This window comes from Myotis yumanensis, unplaced genomic scaffold, assembly GCF_028538775.1.
Source record: "Myotis yumanensis isolate MYYU_CA2020_CCGP unplaced genomic scaffold, mMyoYum1.0.hap1 SCAF_7, whole genome shotgun sequence".
Lineage (NCBI taxonomy): Eukaryota > Metazoa > Chordata > Mammalia > Chiroptera > Vespertilionidae > Myotis > Myotis yumanensis.
The window spans coordinates 84,064,940-84,079,698 of NW_027223758.1; the positions used below are offsets into that span (position 1 = coordinate 84,064,940).

The 14,759-nt window shown below is 48.6% G+C and overlaps 1 protein-coding gene across 2 annotated transcripts in view; it reads right to left on the minus strand.

Annotated features, from left to right (window-relative positions):
* Positions 1-3,502: 3,502 nt before the first annotated feature.
* Positions 3,503-14,759, minus strand: part of MYO5B (myosin VB) — a 196,325-nt gene continuing 185,068 nt past the window's right edge. For both annotated transcript variants that reach the window (XM_070421140.1, XM_070421141.1), the window contains 7 exons: positions 14,345-14,496; positions 12,895-12,984; positions 11,339-11,489; positions 9,659-9,944; positions 8,378-8,552; positions 6,745-6,825; positions 3,503-4,794 (listed from right to left, as the gene is read on the minus strand). In XM_070421140.1, the coding sequence (XP_070277241.1) occupies positions 4,642-4,794; positions 6,745-6,825; positions 8,378-8,552; positions 9,659-9,944; positions 11,339-11,489; positions 12,895-12,984; positions 14,345-14,496 (1,088 nt within the window). In that variant the 3' untranslated portion in view covers positions 3,503-4,641. The remainder of the gene's footprint in view (positions 4,795-6,744; positions 6,826-8,377; positions 8,553-9,658; positions 9,945-11,338; positions 11,490-12,894; positions 12,985-14,344; positions 14,497-14,759) is intronic.

Genomic DNA, 14,759 nt, shown 5'->3' on the forward strand with positions numbered 1-14,759 from the left:
ACAGAATTTTAAATTTCATTTAGATCTATCACAGCACTTTATTTATTCAAAAGTATTTATTTCCACAAATTTTTATTCATAGTTGAATATTACAGTGACTACTACAAGCATTTTTCTATAAATAAAGGTATAGTTTACAGATTTGTTCAAAATGAAAAAATATTTTTATTAGTGTTTCTTCTACAATGTCAGATTCACTCCTGAATAAGTGCACCCTGTCAGAGAGGCAGTCCTTCATCTAAACATCAGTTGGTGGCAAGTGTTATATTCAAATCTAGATTATTCTGATATGTGTCACCTTAGAAAGTAGCTTAAATTCATTTGATTGACCCCTTTATCTGAATTAGATTTTTTTTTTTTGAGGAAAAACTGTCTTTAGTATCTAGTAACCTTTATAATAAGAGAAAAAAAAGTCTTGTGTTTTATTATCATTGGCATAAACCACTATTTTTCTGAATACCCCACTAGTTTTCTAATTATGGCACCAATGCGTATAAAAAGTGAATTGTGGATATTTGGCTCATGCAGCAAATTAATCTGAGAAACAGACTGCAGAGAAATACTCTATGAGGAAAAACTACAGGGTCCTGCCCCATGCTGTCACACTTTAATATCTGTTTAGTCATACAGGCATTACACAAGGGTTCAATTTAGGATAACCTTGCTGCCTTAGAATTAGGTCAACCGTATGGAAACAATTAAAATTACTGTATGCCAAAGAAATGGATTCTAATTTATTTGTTACTATAATCTTAACACACTATTTAATGTTCTAAGTAAATATTTGATGAATTGATGGTAGCAGTGTGATTTTTCTAAATTTTCCAAGTTCCTAGTTTTGTCACCTTTTTTTTTTTTTTTTTACAAAAGCCTTAAAATTTAGTATAGGAAAATCAAGAGAAGAAACTCCTATTGACATGCTCCATGAAAAGAGAAAAAAAGTCTTTCCCTTTGGGTCTAATCTGCTTGCCAGGTACCATATGTGGAACTGCGGATATGATGGACAGGGAGAATGCATGTCAGTAATATGTTTGCCAACTTCAGCAACAAGTATCTACACTAATAAAAGAGAAAGATGCAAATTGATTGTACCTTTGCGATGCCCACCAGCCAATCAGGAGTGTGTATGCAAATTAACCCAACAAAGATAGCGGGTTAATTTGCATACACAGGCGCTGAGTGGCCTGGGGTGGGGTGGGACGCTTGTGTCATCGCCATGGTGACGACGCAGGCGTTCCACACAGCCCCAGCCACTCCAGGCCTCTGGGCAGCGTGGGAAGGCGGAAAGGCGGCTCTGGGGCCGGAGTGGAGGCGGTGCCGGCAGCCAGGGGAAGGAAGGCCCATTCTTGCACGAATCTTCGTGCATCGGGCCTCTAGTTAGCGTATAATAATAAAAGAGTAATATGCTAATTAGGCCAGACGGCTGAACAGCAGAATGACCATTCCTGATGACCTTCTGGATGAAGCTGGGGCTTCGAGGGCCGAGGCAGTTGCCACGGCTGCGAGGGCCGAGCCCCTTGCACAAATTTCGTGCATCGGGCCTCTAGTATGTATATAACACACATTACTATAGGTAAACAGGTAGGTCCCATATAATACTTAAAGCACAACTTGTTTCATCTACAGATACTTGATTCTTAAGTAATCTTTAAAATGCTTCTAATGTTTTAAAAGACAAAACTTCACCATGATATTATGCCAGGCATTGAAGTTCTTCCCACAGCAACACTTACTTCAGAGAACTAAGTGATAAGTCAGTTATCTTAGTAACTGCTAAAGGCACATAGTGAGAAAAGTGTCAAATGAATTATAAATATTAAAAAATAAAGACAGATCTAGAACAGAGTTCAAACCTTTATGTTGAATTAAGTTATTTATATTAAAAATACTGATTTCATGAAGTTGGAAAAAGTTTGAATTGAACTGACTTTAAAAAATGCAAAAAAATCCGGGTGCCCCCTCCAAAAAAAAAAGAAGAAAAAAAATGCAAAAAATATAAATGCTAACAAAAGATTAGTTTCTCTAAAGATGTGTATTCCAGCTTCTAAGTGTTAAGTTAAATAGGGCAGATCTAAACATTAAGTAACCAACTACTATATTGTTTTATTGTTAGTGGTCTATAAAAGGCTATTTGTTTTTAAGTATATATAAATTTAGTTTCAGTGAAACACCTTTATGTTTTGGGAGAACTAAATCTGCCATTTCTTAGCCTAAGTAGAGGACCATTCATATGTTTTCCATTTATTCTAATTGCCAAGCTTTCATTTAGTGAGTTGTTGGCACCTGGTCATTAACCAGTGACAGCAGAGAGGTAGTGACCCAAAGAGATGGAGAGAATGAGGGTATAAGTCACAATGTAAGGACAGTAAGCCATTGCATTTATGGAATCACTGCTTTCAAACTCCTTGACTCTCTGACAAGGCATTTTTGGTTATCTTGAAGAGTAAGGACAGTCCTTATATGAGAGACTCAGTTTTAAACACATTGCAGTAAAAAGTAGATTATCCTATATAATAAAAGGCTAATATGCAAATTGACAGAACGGCAGAACAACTGGTCGCTATGACGCACACTGACCACCAGGGGACAGAAGCTCAATGCAGGAGCTGCCCCGTGGTGGTCAGTGTGCTCCCACAGGGGGAGCGCCACTCAGCCCGAACCCCTGAGCCAGACTCATGGCTGGCGAGTGCAGCAGCGGTGGCGGGAGCCTCTCCCACCTCTGCGGCAGCGCTAAGGATGTCCAACTGCTGGGAGCGAGCCTAAACCATCAGTCGGACATCCCCCGAGGGCTCCTGGACTGCGAGAAGGCGCAGGCCAGGCTGAGGGACCCCTCTCCAGTGCAAAAATTTTGTGCACCAGGCCTCTAATATTTAATAAACATATTTTAAAAAAGGGACCCATGGACCCAATTGGTTTTAGACTGGCCTTCCAAACACTGTGTCTGTGTGTCAAAGGGTGTGTGTCATGGATGTCAGACGATGAGGCTCAGCTCTGCATACTAGTAGACACCCAAGAGCAGCCAGGATGTTGAATGTGGCAGTAGAGGGGGTAATGTCAGTGACAGATTTGGGCATGGTGGTCAGCAGCCTTTGCCCAGGTGCTATGCCTTGTTCTGCCCAGTGGGCAGGGAGAATGACCGAGGAAGCTGAGCTGTGGGAGCACAGTACACAGATTGATTGGTTAGGGCTTGGTGTGTGTTGTGTTTCCAAGAGCCTTTTAAGATGAGTGGCTGCATTAAAGGTGGGTGTGTGGCAGGGTGTTCTATGTGTATCTCATGGAGAAATCTTATCTTGACTTAATATAGAGGCTCTATGATTTGTAAACAACATCTGTTCTTATCATGAAAACAGCATACTGTTCTCTACCAGGAGAATGGAACAAATAGTAAAAACACGGGTGGAAAGAATGTGCAGGGTTTTCTAACTGAATGCCTGATTTTGAAGAGATGACGACAAATTTGTGAAAGCAGCAAACATATAAAATCTGTTGTAATATCATCAAATACTCTTTTAATTTTTATTTCAGAGCAGAGATATTTATGATTTTTATGTGGCAAATTTGAAAATAACATGAAAAGAGAAAGTTGACTTACGTTATTCTCTCTTTTAAAAGAATACTTACAAAAAAAAAAAAATCCCCCCAGGATCTTTTGTATAACTTAATTCTTGAACTGATTTTTAGAAAGGTTTTTCAAACAACTTGATCCTCGAGATGGTTTGCTTTTCTGTATTATTTGGGTTATCTGGAATCACCAGTGCGTTCTGTGATGTTCTCATTGGAGGTTTCGTGGCAGAAAGGGATTAAAGGCTTTCATATTGACTTGTTTGGTTCTTAATCTGTAAATAAAACAAGAGTTGCTACTCTTTTCTAACTTTTCGCTTATACAGGTTTTTGTTGACTCAGTAAGTACATGGACTAGCATTGGGAACGTCTTTCCCCCTTGCTCACATCCTTCGTTTGGGACAGCAGCCTTTTTAGCATAATTCCAACAGACTCAGGACTGCACATGAGGAACTGCCTCATCTAATTTTGCTTCAGAAACCAATACTCAAAATGTCTGGTCTGGAGGTCAGTTACACCATTGTCTCTGCATCACCAGGCATTAAAAAATATCTTTGGGAAACTTCTCAGAAGGCCCAGGCCTGTATTCCTGTTCTCAAAACATTTCCCCACAAGCTCATCCACACCTATAGCTTGTCACCCTGGGGAGACGTCACGCTATGTGACAGTGTCAGGCGCCTCTGAAGGCAATTTATGTGACTCACGTAGTTTTAATATTTTATTTTGGACATTCTCCTGTTATATGCAGAGATCAAAAGAAGGCAGTTTCCATTTTGTAGCTTGGCACCTTTTTTACGGCCACGGGGACTGCTTTGCTTGGTGGTATAAATGCTAATGTGAACTTGTTTATTCTGAAATTGTACTTCAAAAAAATCTCCCATACTTCAAGTGTTTTTATTCTGAGCAGTAGGTACAAAAAATAATGACAGCTGTGTTCTTCTTATAGTTCAGCACTCGGCACATCCCCTCCGTGTCTGATTTGATCCACTTTTAAAGCCTGAACAGACCCTTAAAGCCACTTGACTGTATACGTGTTCTTGCTCTCGCTGCCAATCCAGCCAGGTTGGCAATGTGCGCTGTTCAGACTTCAGTGAGGAACTCAAGATTGAGACACGCTGGGATGTGGATGGAGTCCATAGTCAGAGCAGACGGATTAAAGGGGAACAAGACGGGAAACATGTGCTTGTAGTCCAACAGCAGTTGCTGAGGGTCATTCCGATCTTGTAGTTGTGCCTGAGGGAAAGGACAAGACCATGTGAAATACTTACGACACCAACAAATATTTCCCCCTTCAGTCAGATGTATCAGTAGGCTCTGCTATGAAAGGGCTTGAAGAAATTGTGAAGGTGTTAGAGGACAGTATAACAATGGGACAAAGTTAACATATGCATGTTATTACAACTCAGCAGCAAAAGGTGTGTATACATTTAATTATTTAAAATTCACAAAGTACCCGAGTCATTTCACAGGAACCCTTTTGTGAATCCTTTATGAGTTTAACAACCCCCTCAAATTAACATTTTCAAAGGCTGACATAGTCTGCCCATACTGCCCTAGCAAATGGTTTGCTTTAATGACAACTTGTGTTTATGCTACCTAAGGTATGCACAAACATAGAAGGATAGCGTGGATTAGTCCACCGTTTCCTCTGAGTACTGTCTAGGGAGCAATAAAACATAAAACTATAGCTGGAAAAACAAACCAATTTTTAAATCCTCACCAGTGGATATGTTTTTATTGAGAGAGAGAGAGAGAGAGAGAGAGAGAGAGAGAAAGAGAAAGAGAGAGAGAGAGGAACATCCGTCAGTTGCCTCCAGTACGCACCCTGACTGGGGATTGAACCTGCAACCTTTTGGTGGATAGGACAATGCTCAAACCAACCGAGCCACCTGGTCAGGGCACAGGATTTGTTTCTGATAGAATTGCCAAATACTGATCCTGACTGCTGAGGAAGACTCAGAATCTGAGTGCATATATCTTCAGAGAATATCTGACCAACTTCCAGTTACCTTTCTCCTCCGTCCTTCATTCAAACCCGAAGCCTGACTTGGCACATAATCTTTCACCTTTGGTCTGAATTCTGTTCTTGTAAACAGGGCCCTTGTACATTTATAAGCAGCTCCTTTCAAAACAATGAAGACTGTCTAACCTTGCACTTTGGTTTGTGTAAAGTGTAAAAATCAGTAGCGGGTCAGATATTTCAGTGGCTCCTTCTCTGTCATCCAAACTCCTCCTCCCCTTTCAGCGGTGGCCTGCACATTTGTCCTAATAACGGGACTCACCATCAGTGCCCCCTGCCTGCTGGGGTGGCCGAGTTGGCGAGTCTCTGCCCGCCTCTCTCTGTGCCCGGATCTTTACTCACCCACTGCCTTTTCCCCACTGCACATACGAGAACCACCTTTGATCTGACTTGGCCTCCCTCCCTTGACCTTCAGCCTCTATCCTCTACTCAGACACCAAACTAAAAGTAATTCATCCGTCTTCCCTGTCCCTGCCCTGACCACTTTCCCCCATTTCTCTTTATCCTTGTTTCGTGTTGCCATGAATTCACTGGCTGAAGAGGTGTTTCCCACAGACAGCGGAGAAGTGTTCACTGTGTAATCTTGATATGAGTCATCATTCGGATGGTGTCAGCTACAGTCACTCCACAGGTTGGGCGCTCAGCCAGAATCACCCAGGGCTCAGCTTTAGGAAGCTCATCTTTACGTGAGAAATCCCATCATTTAAAGGCCGATTAAATAATCATTTCCCTGGTGTTTTCTTTCGAGCATATTCCTAAGGGCAAATATTGTAAGTCTTACAGGAAAGACTTAAGAGCTCAAACTGTTCTCTTGAAAGAACATTTCTAGTTCCATTCGTGAATAGGCTTGATAGCCTTCTGCTTACGTTGTTAATGTCATTTGGCACTATAGTTCAGTAACATGCTATTGGCGAACGGAACAATGCTTAGACTGTCTAAAATCTGAGAGGCAGAGATGATAAAAGTTCAGTCTTCTGTGTATATAATAAGTTATTCCTGAGTGATGTGGTTCATATTTATATTTACCTAAAGAACGTAAGGCCTTTTATCATATAATGTAACCAGTATTTTATTAATAAAGGGAAGGTTAAAAATCTAAACTTCCAATTTCCTTTATTAGTTTTAGACTAAGAGTTTATAAAATTGATTATTTAAAAACTCACCTGGATCGTGCGTATGAAGCCCACTGTTACTCGTTCTTCAAATTCATTCAAGGGAGTATAAAGGTTTAAAATTTTGACAATCTGTTGGAATAAAAAAAGGTTAGCAGAGAGCTAAATGAACATAAGGAAACTTGAATGTTAAGGACCGTGACATTGACACGAATCCAGTCCTCTGTAGACAGGCCCACCACAGAGAGCCGCCGGAGTCACAGTAAAGGAGTTCCAAGCCTTGCCTGGTAGGTCTGAGCCTTCTTCTCACCACATTCCCATCTCCTCCAGCCCCTCCCCCACTGCTCTATGGCTTATAACATGAGGATTTTAGGAAACCTGAAATCCTCAGCCTCTTATCTACTTGTAATTTAAGGGTTTCTTCAAAAGAGTACTGGGGGTCTTACCTTAGGAATCAAAGGTCTTGTTTAGCCACCCCTCCCACCCCCCAACCCCCAAATCACTTATAAAGGAACAGATTTTTTCCTTATTTGAATGGAGGATAACCTTTGGCTGCCTATCAATTGTTTGGTGGAAGTAGCATATCCCAATGCCAATCAATGGCAGTTGCGTTCTGGAAATAAACTTAATATATTTAAAAGGGAGGAAAAAAGTTTGAAAAATTTCAGTGCATTTATAGAAGGGAAGCAGTTTTCTGAAGAGCTTGCTATTTCATCTTTTAGTAGTTCAGGGAAGAGGTAAGGAAATTATTTACTTAGTTTGGATTTTGCTTTTCTTCAGGTGCTGAGCAGGGAGAAGGTACATGATTTAATTCAAAAAGTCCCATTTTCTTGGTCTCATTTTGAGGAAGGGTGGGTCCCCCCTGTGTGTGGACAGGCCTTATCTTGTCATACACTAGTAATAGCTCTGCAACCCCGTCCTAGCATAAATACAATTTTGGGGTTGGGGAGGGGGGTGGGAAGGAAAGGAACACTTAAATGCCTCTGGGTTCTTAATGATTTTATTTAAAACATGTAAATGGATTCTAAATGAAAGCATGAGCATACTGAGATTATAATTTGTAAGTAAACAATTTATTTAATGCCAAATGCCTGATGCTGCCAATTTAAAAAAAAAAAATTAAATTTCTAGGTGAGAAACATCCCAGACTTAAGTGTAAGTGTTCAAAAGAAGTTTGTGCCCTGTCTGGTTTGGCTCAGTGGGTAGAGCATCAGCCTGCAGACAAAAGGGTCCCAGGTTCGATTCCAGTCAAGGGCACATGCCCAGGTTGTGGACTCCATCCCCAGTTGGGGGCGTGCAGGAGGCAGCTGGTCCATGATTCTCTCTCATAATGGATGTTTCTATCTTTCTATCCCACTCCCTTCCTCTCTGAAATCAATAAAAATATATTTAAAAAAAAAAGAAGAAGTTTGAGCTTCAGGTTGATGTTTGTGGGATTACTACCTCATCTAAGTGTGCAAGAGGAAGCAGACAGTCAGTGGGAAGCAGTGGCATCTCGTTTCACAGACCAAAGTACTCTTTGGCTCCCTGAGGGACGGTATCATTAGGGGATAGAGAGGCTGGAAGTGCAACCCTGAAAAACAGCCACCCACTGGCAAGAAGAGACTTGGCCTGCAGCTGGGCAGGCTCTGAGTGGCTGCCTGATGGGCGTGCGGGGTGGAGGTGCGGGGAGCAGTGGCCGTACCTGCTGGGTGCTGAGAGAGGTGCACAGGGAGCAGATGGCTTCAGCGTCCTCCGGCGTTTTCTTCTTTAACTGCAAGAGCTGGGCTGCTTGGATCAGGGGTTCCATGGTTTGAACGGCTCCACTCTGGTGAAGGTTTCTCCCTCGGAGCCACTCCTCCAGTTGACTTATGTTGTACCTGGGAGGTAAAAGTGGGTGCGGCAAGCTAAGCGGCCCTCCTCGCTCAAGATGAGCACACCTGCAGTGTGTACTCTGCAGCCTCGGCACTGCCCACTACCGTTATCTGTCTCCTCACTGTAATTGTCCCACCTGGGCCAAAGCTTGAAAAGCGCCTGGCACTCTAACTGTGTTGAATGGATAGGTGCCTAAAACAAAACATGAAGTACCTAGAGGGGCTGTATAAGTTAATGGGGAAAAGAGGCATTAAATATACTGAATTAAAACAACTAATCTATATACTAAAAGCCTAAGCAACCATTATGGTGGAACGACCAGAACAACCGGTCGCTATGATGGGCACTGACCACCAGGTGGCAGACACTCAATGCAGGAGCTGCCCCCTGGTGGTCAGTGCGCTACCACAGGGGGAGCGCTGCTCAGCCAGAAGCCGGGCTGACGGCTGGCGAGTGCAGTGGCAGTGGCAGGAGCCTCCCTCGTCTCTGTGGCAGCACTTAAAGAGCAGCGAGCAGGTGGGTGGGAAGGAGCGAGGAGTCAGGACTGTGAGAGGGATGTCCGCCTGCCGGCTTAGGCCCAATTGGGGTCCTGGACTGCGAGGGGACACAGGCCGGGCTGAGGGGCCCCCTCTCCCCCAGTGTACGAATTTCATGCACAAGGCCTTTAGTATTTAATATTAACAAACACACAGGGTGGAGCAAAAGGAGGTTTACAGTTGTGAGTACCTGAAACACAGAGTTTATTCTTGTATTATTATTTACTAGTTATTGTATTTTCCACACGAACCACTGTAGACCTACTTTTGGACCACGCTGTGCTTACACTTCTGTGTGAACCTTCCTGGCACTTACCGCGTTGATTTTCCTCTCGTACCTACCCACACTGTCTTTAGTCTTTCAATGAGAGTATGTAAATGTCTTTAAGCTTTGAACCAATTTGTTTACCAAGTCACCATCTCAGTGTTTGATGAATTTCACCAGCACAGGAGAGGCGAGGGGTGTGAGGTGCACGCTGACTGGGACAGGACTGCCCGGTGGACTTGGATTTCACTTGCAGAGAGGAGTCTGGGCTCTGACCCCGGCAGGCGCCCTCCCCCGGGCCGGCTCCTACCTGAGCTGCATGCCCGTGCTCCAGGAGCACACATCCTTCCGCAGGAGCAGGTTGTTGAGCGTCACCGCCGTGATCATGTAGAAGAGCTGCTTGAACACCTGCAGGATGATCTCGGGGTCCAGGCCCTGGTCGCACATGACCGTGTGAAAGGAGTTCATCTGGCGGATGACGGCTTCCAGGCAGTAGGCGTGGTCCCCGTCCGCCATGCTGGACGAGCGCTTCCGGTAGCCCGTGGGCTTCACCCCGGACAGGCCCTGGATGCTCTCGTTCTCCAACATGGCTGAAACTGCAAGGAGAGCGCATGACAGAGGCCGGCACGCCCCCCAAGGTCCCCCAAGATCTGGCGTCTGGGCCATTCGGCCCTCTAGCACCCAGGGCCGTGGCAGTGGTACCAGCCAGAGGGTACAGTGGCCACATGCCCACAACTCACAGCATCAGCACAGACATTTCTAAGGCGTTGGTCTCTCTGGAATTAGGGAGCTGTTGGCCACCTTTTCCCTTACATTTACTGGGGACGGGACAGAGGGAATGGGCATGTACCAACTTGCTTCTGTTTCTGCACTGGATTCTGTGTGAAGGGTCCCCAGTTTGGAGAGGTGAGCAACGGGGGAGTCGTCCTGGCCCTGGACCCAGAGATCCTGCCGATGGTCAAACAGCTCCTCTACCTGAGCCACTGACACGCAAACCTTAGGGCACCGGCCTGTCCCGTCTATGGCGCAGCACTAAACTGCGAGCCGGGCACTTCAGGTTCAGGATTTCTCTTAATCTCCCAGCAACCTATTTGCTGAGGAAACCGAGTGTACGGAGGTCACGCTGCTAGGAAGTGGCAGGGCCAGGGGTTGAAGCCAGGCCTGTCCGACTCCAGAACTGGTGCTGCTGGCCATCACGTTATCCTGAGTCATGAAGTATTCCAGTTCTCCCAGTGTCCGGTGAGAACACACTGTGCCTCCCGGGCAGATTTCAGACAGGAGGGAGAATTCAGAGTGACCTTATCCAGGGATGTACTTCTGGACGGCAGGAAGGACTCTGTCCTACTTGGAATTCACCTCGAACCTACTTCTGTTGTAAGAACCTGGGGAAAGCATGACATGTAGGTCCCGGGACCATTCCCATCCCAGCCGTATGGGACAGCGAGTGTCATTCTTTTACCTTAAAGAAGAACTGCTTTTTTTTTTTTTAATTCGGGTGTCATGTTAAATGCCCAGGTGCACTGCCCTGGACAGAGTGGGTGTTCCATCGCAGTTGCTGCATGAGCGCTCACCACTGCTTTCTTTCACATGAACACAATTAATGCTTTCCTTTTCCCATACATTAAGCATCTCTATGGGCAAGCGGATTCTATATCTTTACTGCATATGTATTTATCCCTTTTGAACTTATACTTATGACCTATGGAAATTAGTTTGGGGAAGAATAACACCATGTGCTACAGAAGAAGAGATAAGGGGAAACGATGTATATTCTCCACCCCGGCACTATGGACTCTGATGGGAAGGCGTTGGAAATGTCCTAGCTCCTCTCCAGCACTCAGCACACTCCTTGCAGCTGCCCTCACTGGGCGGTCCTGGTTTCTGGGGGCTGTGCCCAGTAGACCCAGTTCCCTAAGGGTAGGCAGGGCTCCCCACACCCTCCCCTCCCCTCGGACCCGTGGTGAGGCCGGGAGAGCGGCTGCCAGCTTACCGATCATGGGCTGAAGCACGCCCTCGGCGATTTTAATGAGCTGCTGGTAGATCTGGATGGAAAGGTCGCTCAGCACCTGGCGGTACTCGGTGAGGTCGAAGTTCTTAAGACAGTGCTCGTTCTGCTTGGCGGTGTTCTGCGTCATGAAGCCCTGCAGCGGGAGAGGCTGGCTTTATTGAGGGGCTGGGGTCTGCCCGGCTTGGCAGGAGTTCTGTTTGCTCTCTGTTTACCTGATGTTCTGTGAATCCCTGCCATGTCACATGACAAAGGGGGACAGGGACAGAATATAGTCTGTTACCCCAGGCGGAAGAATGCGACAATCAACCCTGTTCTGGCACAGAAGATGGACTAGAGGGAAGCTTTGAACATTGTGCTATGCTGAGTGACACACATCTTGCCCTTGGGAAGGGTGGAGGCTGAGATGTGAAGGAAGGGGGACAGGAAAGGCGAGGAGGCCCGTGGGGAGGGGGCAGTGTCTGGCACAAGCTGGGTTCTCACAGGTGAGACTGGAATGAAAACTTGCAGGATGTTACCGGCCCCGGGCTGAGTGCAGAGCACGGGGCACCAGAGCTGGGAAGGGTGGACTCAGTCAGATAAGGCTGGGCCTGAGCAGAGCATGACACAATGAGGTCAGATGGCTGCAGGCCAAGGAACTGCATGTGGCTAGAAGCCGAAACTGGGCCTCAAGGTCAGCCTGTGCAAATGGACTGGCTGTGTTATACCTCTTTCCTGTCGTTCTCTGTGTGCACTTGAACATGGACACACTTTGTCAGCTGGCATAGGAGACAGTCTGACACACCAGACGACTGGGCTTTCTCCCAGCAGGCACTGCCCTGCTGGGCTCTTAGGAAATTCAGTCTCCAGGTGTCCCTGGAGAGTCCCAGGTGCTCTCAGACGGGGGTGGGTTATGCAAACTCATTTCCTAATGCTGCTTACATCATTCAGGGAGGGGAGCCCTCGGGGGCCCTCGGGATCAAGGGGCCTGCCTCATTCCTGCTTCTAGCTCCAGGGAGAGGAAGGCTGCCCACAGCCTGGTTTCGGAGGGCGCCCCCCACACCTCACCCCCTCCTTAGGGAGAGGCATGGGGACAGAGCAGGCTGCCCAGGGCCTAGTCTCAGGGGGCACCCCCCACACCTCACCCGCTCCTTAGGGAGAGGCACTGGGACAGAGCAGGCGGCCCGGATCGAGGTGCTCCCCACACCTCACCCCCCTCGTTAGGGAGAGGCACTGGGACAGAGCAGGCGGCCCGGATCGAGGTGCTCCCCACACCTCACCCCCCTCGTTAGGGAGAGGCACGGGGACAGAGCAGGCGGCCCGGATCGAGGTGCTCCCCACACCTCACCCCCCTCCTTAGGGAGAGGCACGGGGACAGAGCAGGCGGCCCGGATCGAGGTGCTCCCCACACCTCACCCCCTCCTTAGGGAGACGCACGGGGACAGAGCAGGTGGCCCGGATCGAGGCGCTCCGTGTTGCTGCCGGCCCGAGGAACTGCTGGAGGGTTTGGGGAACCTGAGGAGCTTCAAGGCAGACGCTGGGGCTTGTCACGCGGCACTCACCTCGTCCCCGCTGTACTGCTTCAGACAGTGGAGCAGGCGGCAGGTGTTGGACAGCCAGAACGATGTCATCTCAAAGTCGTCACTGTGTTTCTGAGGAAAGAAAAAGCCGTCCCCCCTCAGGAGTCAGGTTCCCGTTCGGTCTCACGGCTCCCACTCTTACCCGCAGGCCCCCCGCAGCCTGATGACCGGCGGGCGCTTGCCGGTCACAGAGGCCAGACCCTCCTCCTGGTCCCCTGACCAGTGGCGCACACACCGGACAGGCTGCTTTCCCAGCCGAACAAGCAAAGCCAAGTGACACCGACGAGCTGGACCCAGGGGCCCTGGGCGGGCGGTCCTGGCAGGTCTGACTCTCAGTGACCCAACGCGAGAGAGGCAGGAGCAGCCGTGAACTAAATATTCTGGGATCCCATTCATCCAGAGGCCGCATGGCCCCCGTGGAACTCTCTGGAAAATGGCTGCCAACCAGCCGCTGCGGGGCAGTTTCTGCACTAAAACTAACAAGTCCCCGAATCGCCTCTGCCAGGGAACACGGGTTATTCAGTAGGAGATGGGGGTGCCTGTGGGACAGTAGAACAGGAAGCTGAGCAGAAGGTGACGGCGGGCGGGCTGGGCATGCTAAGGAGCCTGGGGTTAGGAAGTGACCTCTGAGGTCAGTCCTGGACGCACCTAGACTGGCCCAGGCCCTCGTACAAGAGGTCAAGGCAGGAGACACCATCTGGGAGTCGCCCGCAGATAGATGGATGTTTAGAGCCGGGAGTGGATGAAAGTGCCTAGAAAACCCATGGCAGAGGCGGGGGTGCAGCTACTGATACGAGGCTGGCATGAAGCTGGGAGGTAAGGCGGCGATGGCACGCTCAGGAGGCAACGGGCAGCCCGGCCCAGCGGGTGGCAGGGTGGGTCTGGGCGCGGTGCTGCGAGGATGGCTTGCATCCTGAAGTGGCAGCTCGGGTGAGAACTGGAGAAGACGGGCTCTCGGGGCAGCGCCTGGGCCTGGGCCTGCTGGGAGGTGTAAAGCACCTCCCCTCCCACCTGCTGGCCCCCCGCGTGGCCAGGCCTCACCTCCCTGTGCCGCCCCCTGGGAAGCGGGCACCAGCCCCTCGGGAACGTCAGGGAGAGAGAGGGTCCGTGTTCAGGTTGGTCTCCTGAACGTCACTTCAGGGCGGGGCAGCCCGCGGCTGAGGATGGACGTCTTCCTAACGCTCTGGGCCCTGGGGCTCCTTAGAGCCCCTGGGGCTGCACCGGCTTCCTGGGCTCCTGCCGTCTCCGACCTGAGCATCCTCCCCTGGGAACCGCCAGGTCTCCCAGTGACATGCGTGAGCTGTTGCCGCCCTCATGTCATTTACCGGCAGAGTGGAGCCTGGAGGACTCGCTACTGCAGCACCCAGACGGGGAGAAGCAATGGGGAGAAGTGTGGGTCCACCGCCAACGCCCCCTAGTGTGGGACACGTACCTTGAGGACTTTCTTAATGCCGTTGATGGTGGAGGTCAGCAGGGAGTGCACCTTGAGGTCGTCGTTGACGTAATCCGAGTGCCTGATGCACATGTAGAGGATGTAGGCGGGAAGACAGGGCACTGTGCCCGCCAGCGCCTGGGGCTTCAGCTCTGAGAACAGACACGAGGGTTAGACTTACAGCGATGCTTGGGGAGGGAGAATCATCGGCCTGCAGCTCACCTGAGAATGACCGCGCACGGGGCTGGAGGAGCAGGGAGAAGCTGCACCCAGGGATCCAGACTTCCCTCACCCTGACTACCAGTAGTTCCGGGAACTAGTTAAAACCCCTCGCAGCCCCGGCCAGCGTGGCTCAGCAGTAAGAGCGTCGGCCTGCGCACCGAAGGGTCATGGGTTTGATTCCGGTCAAGGGCAC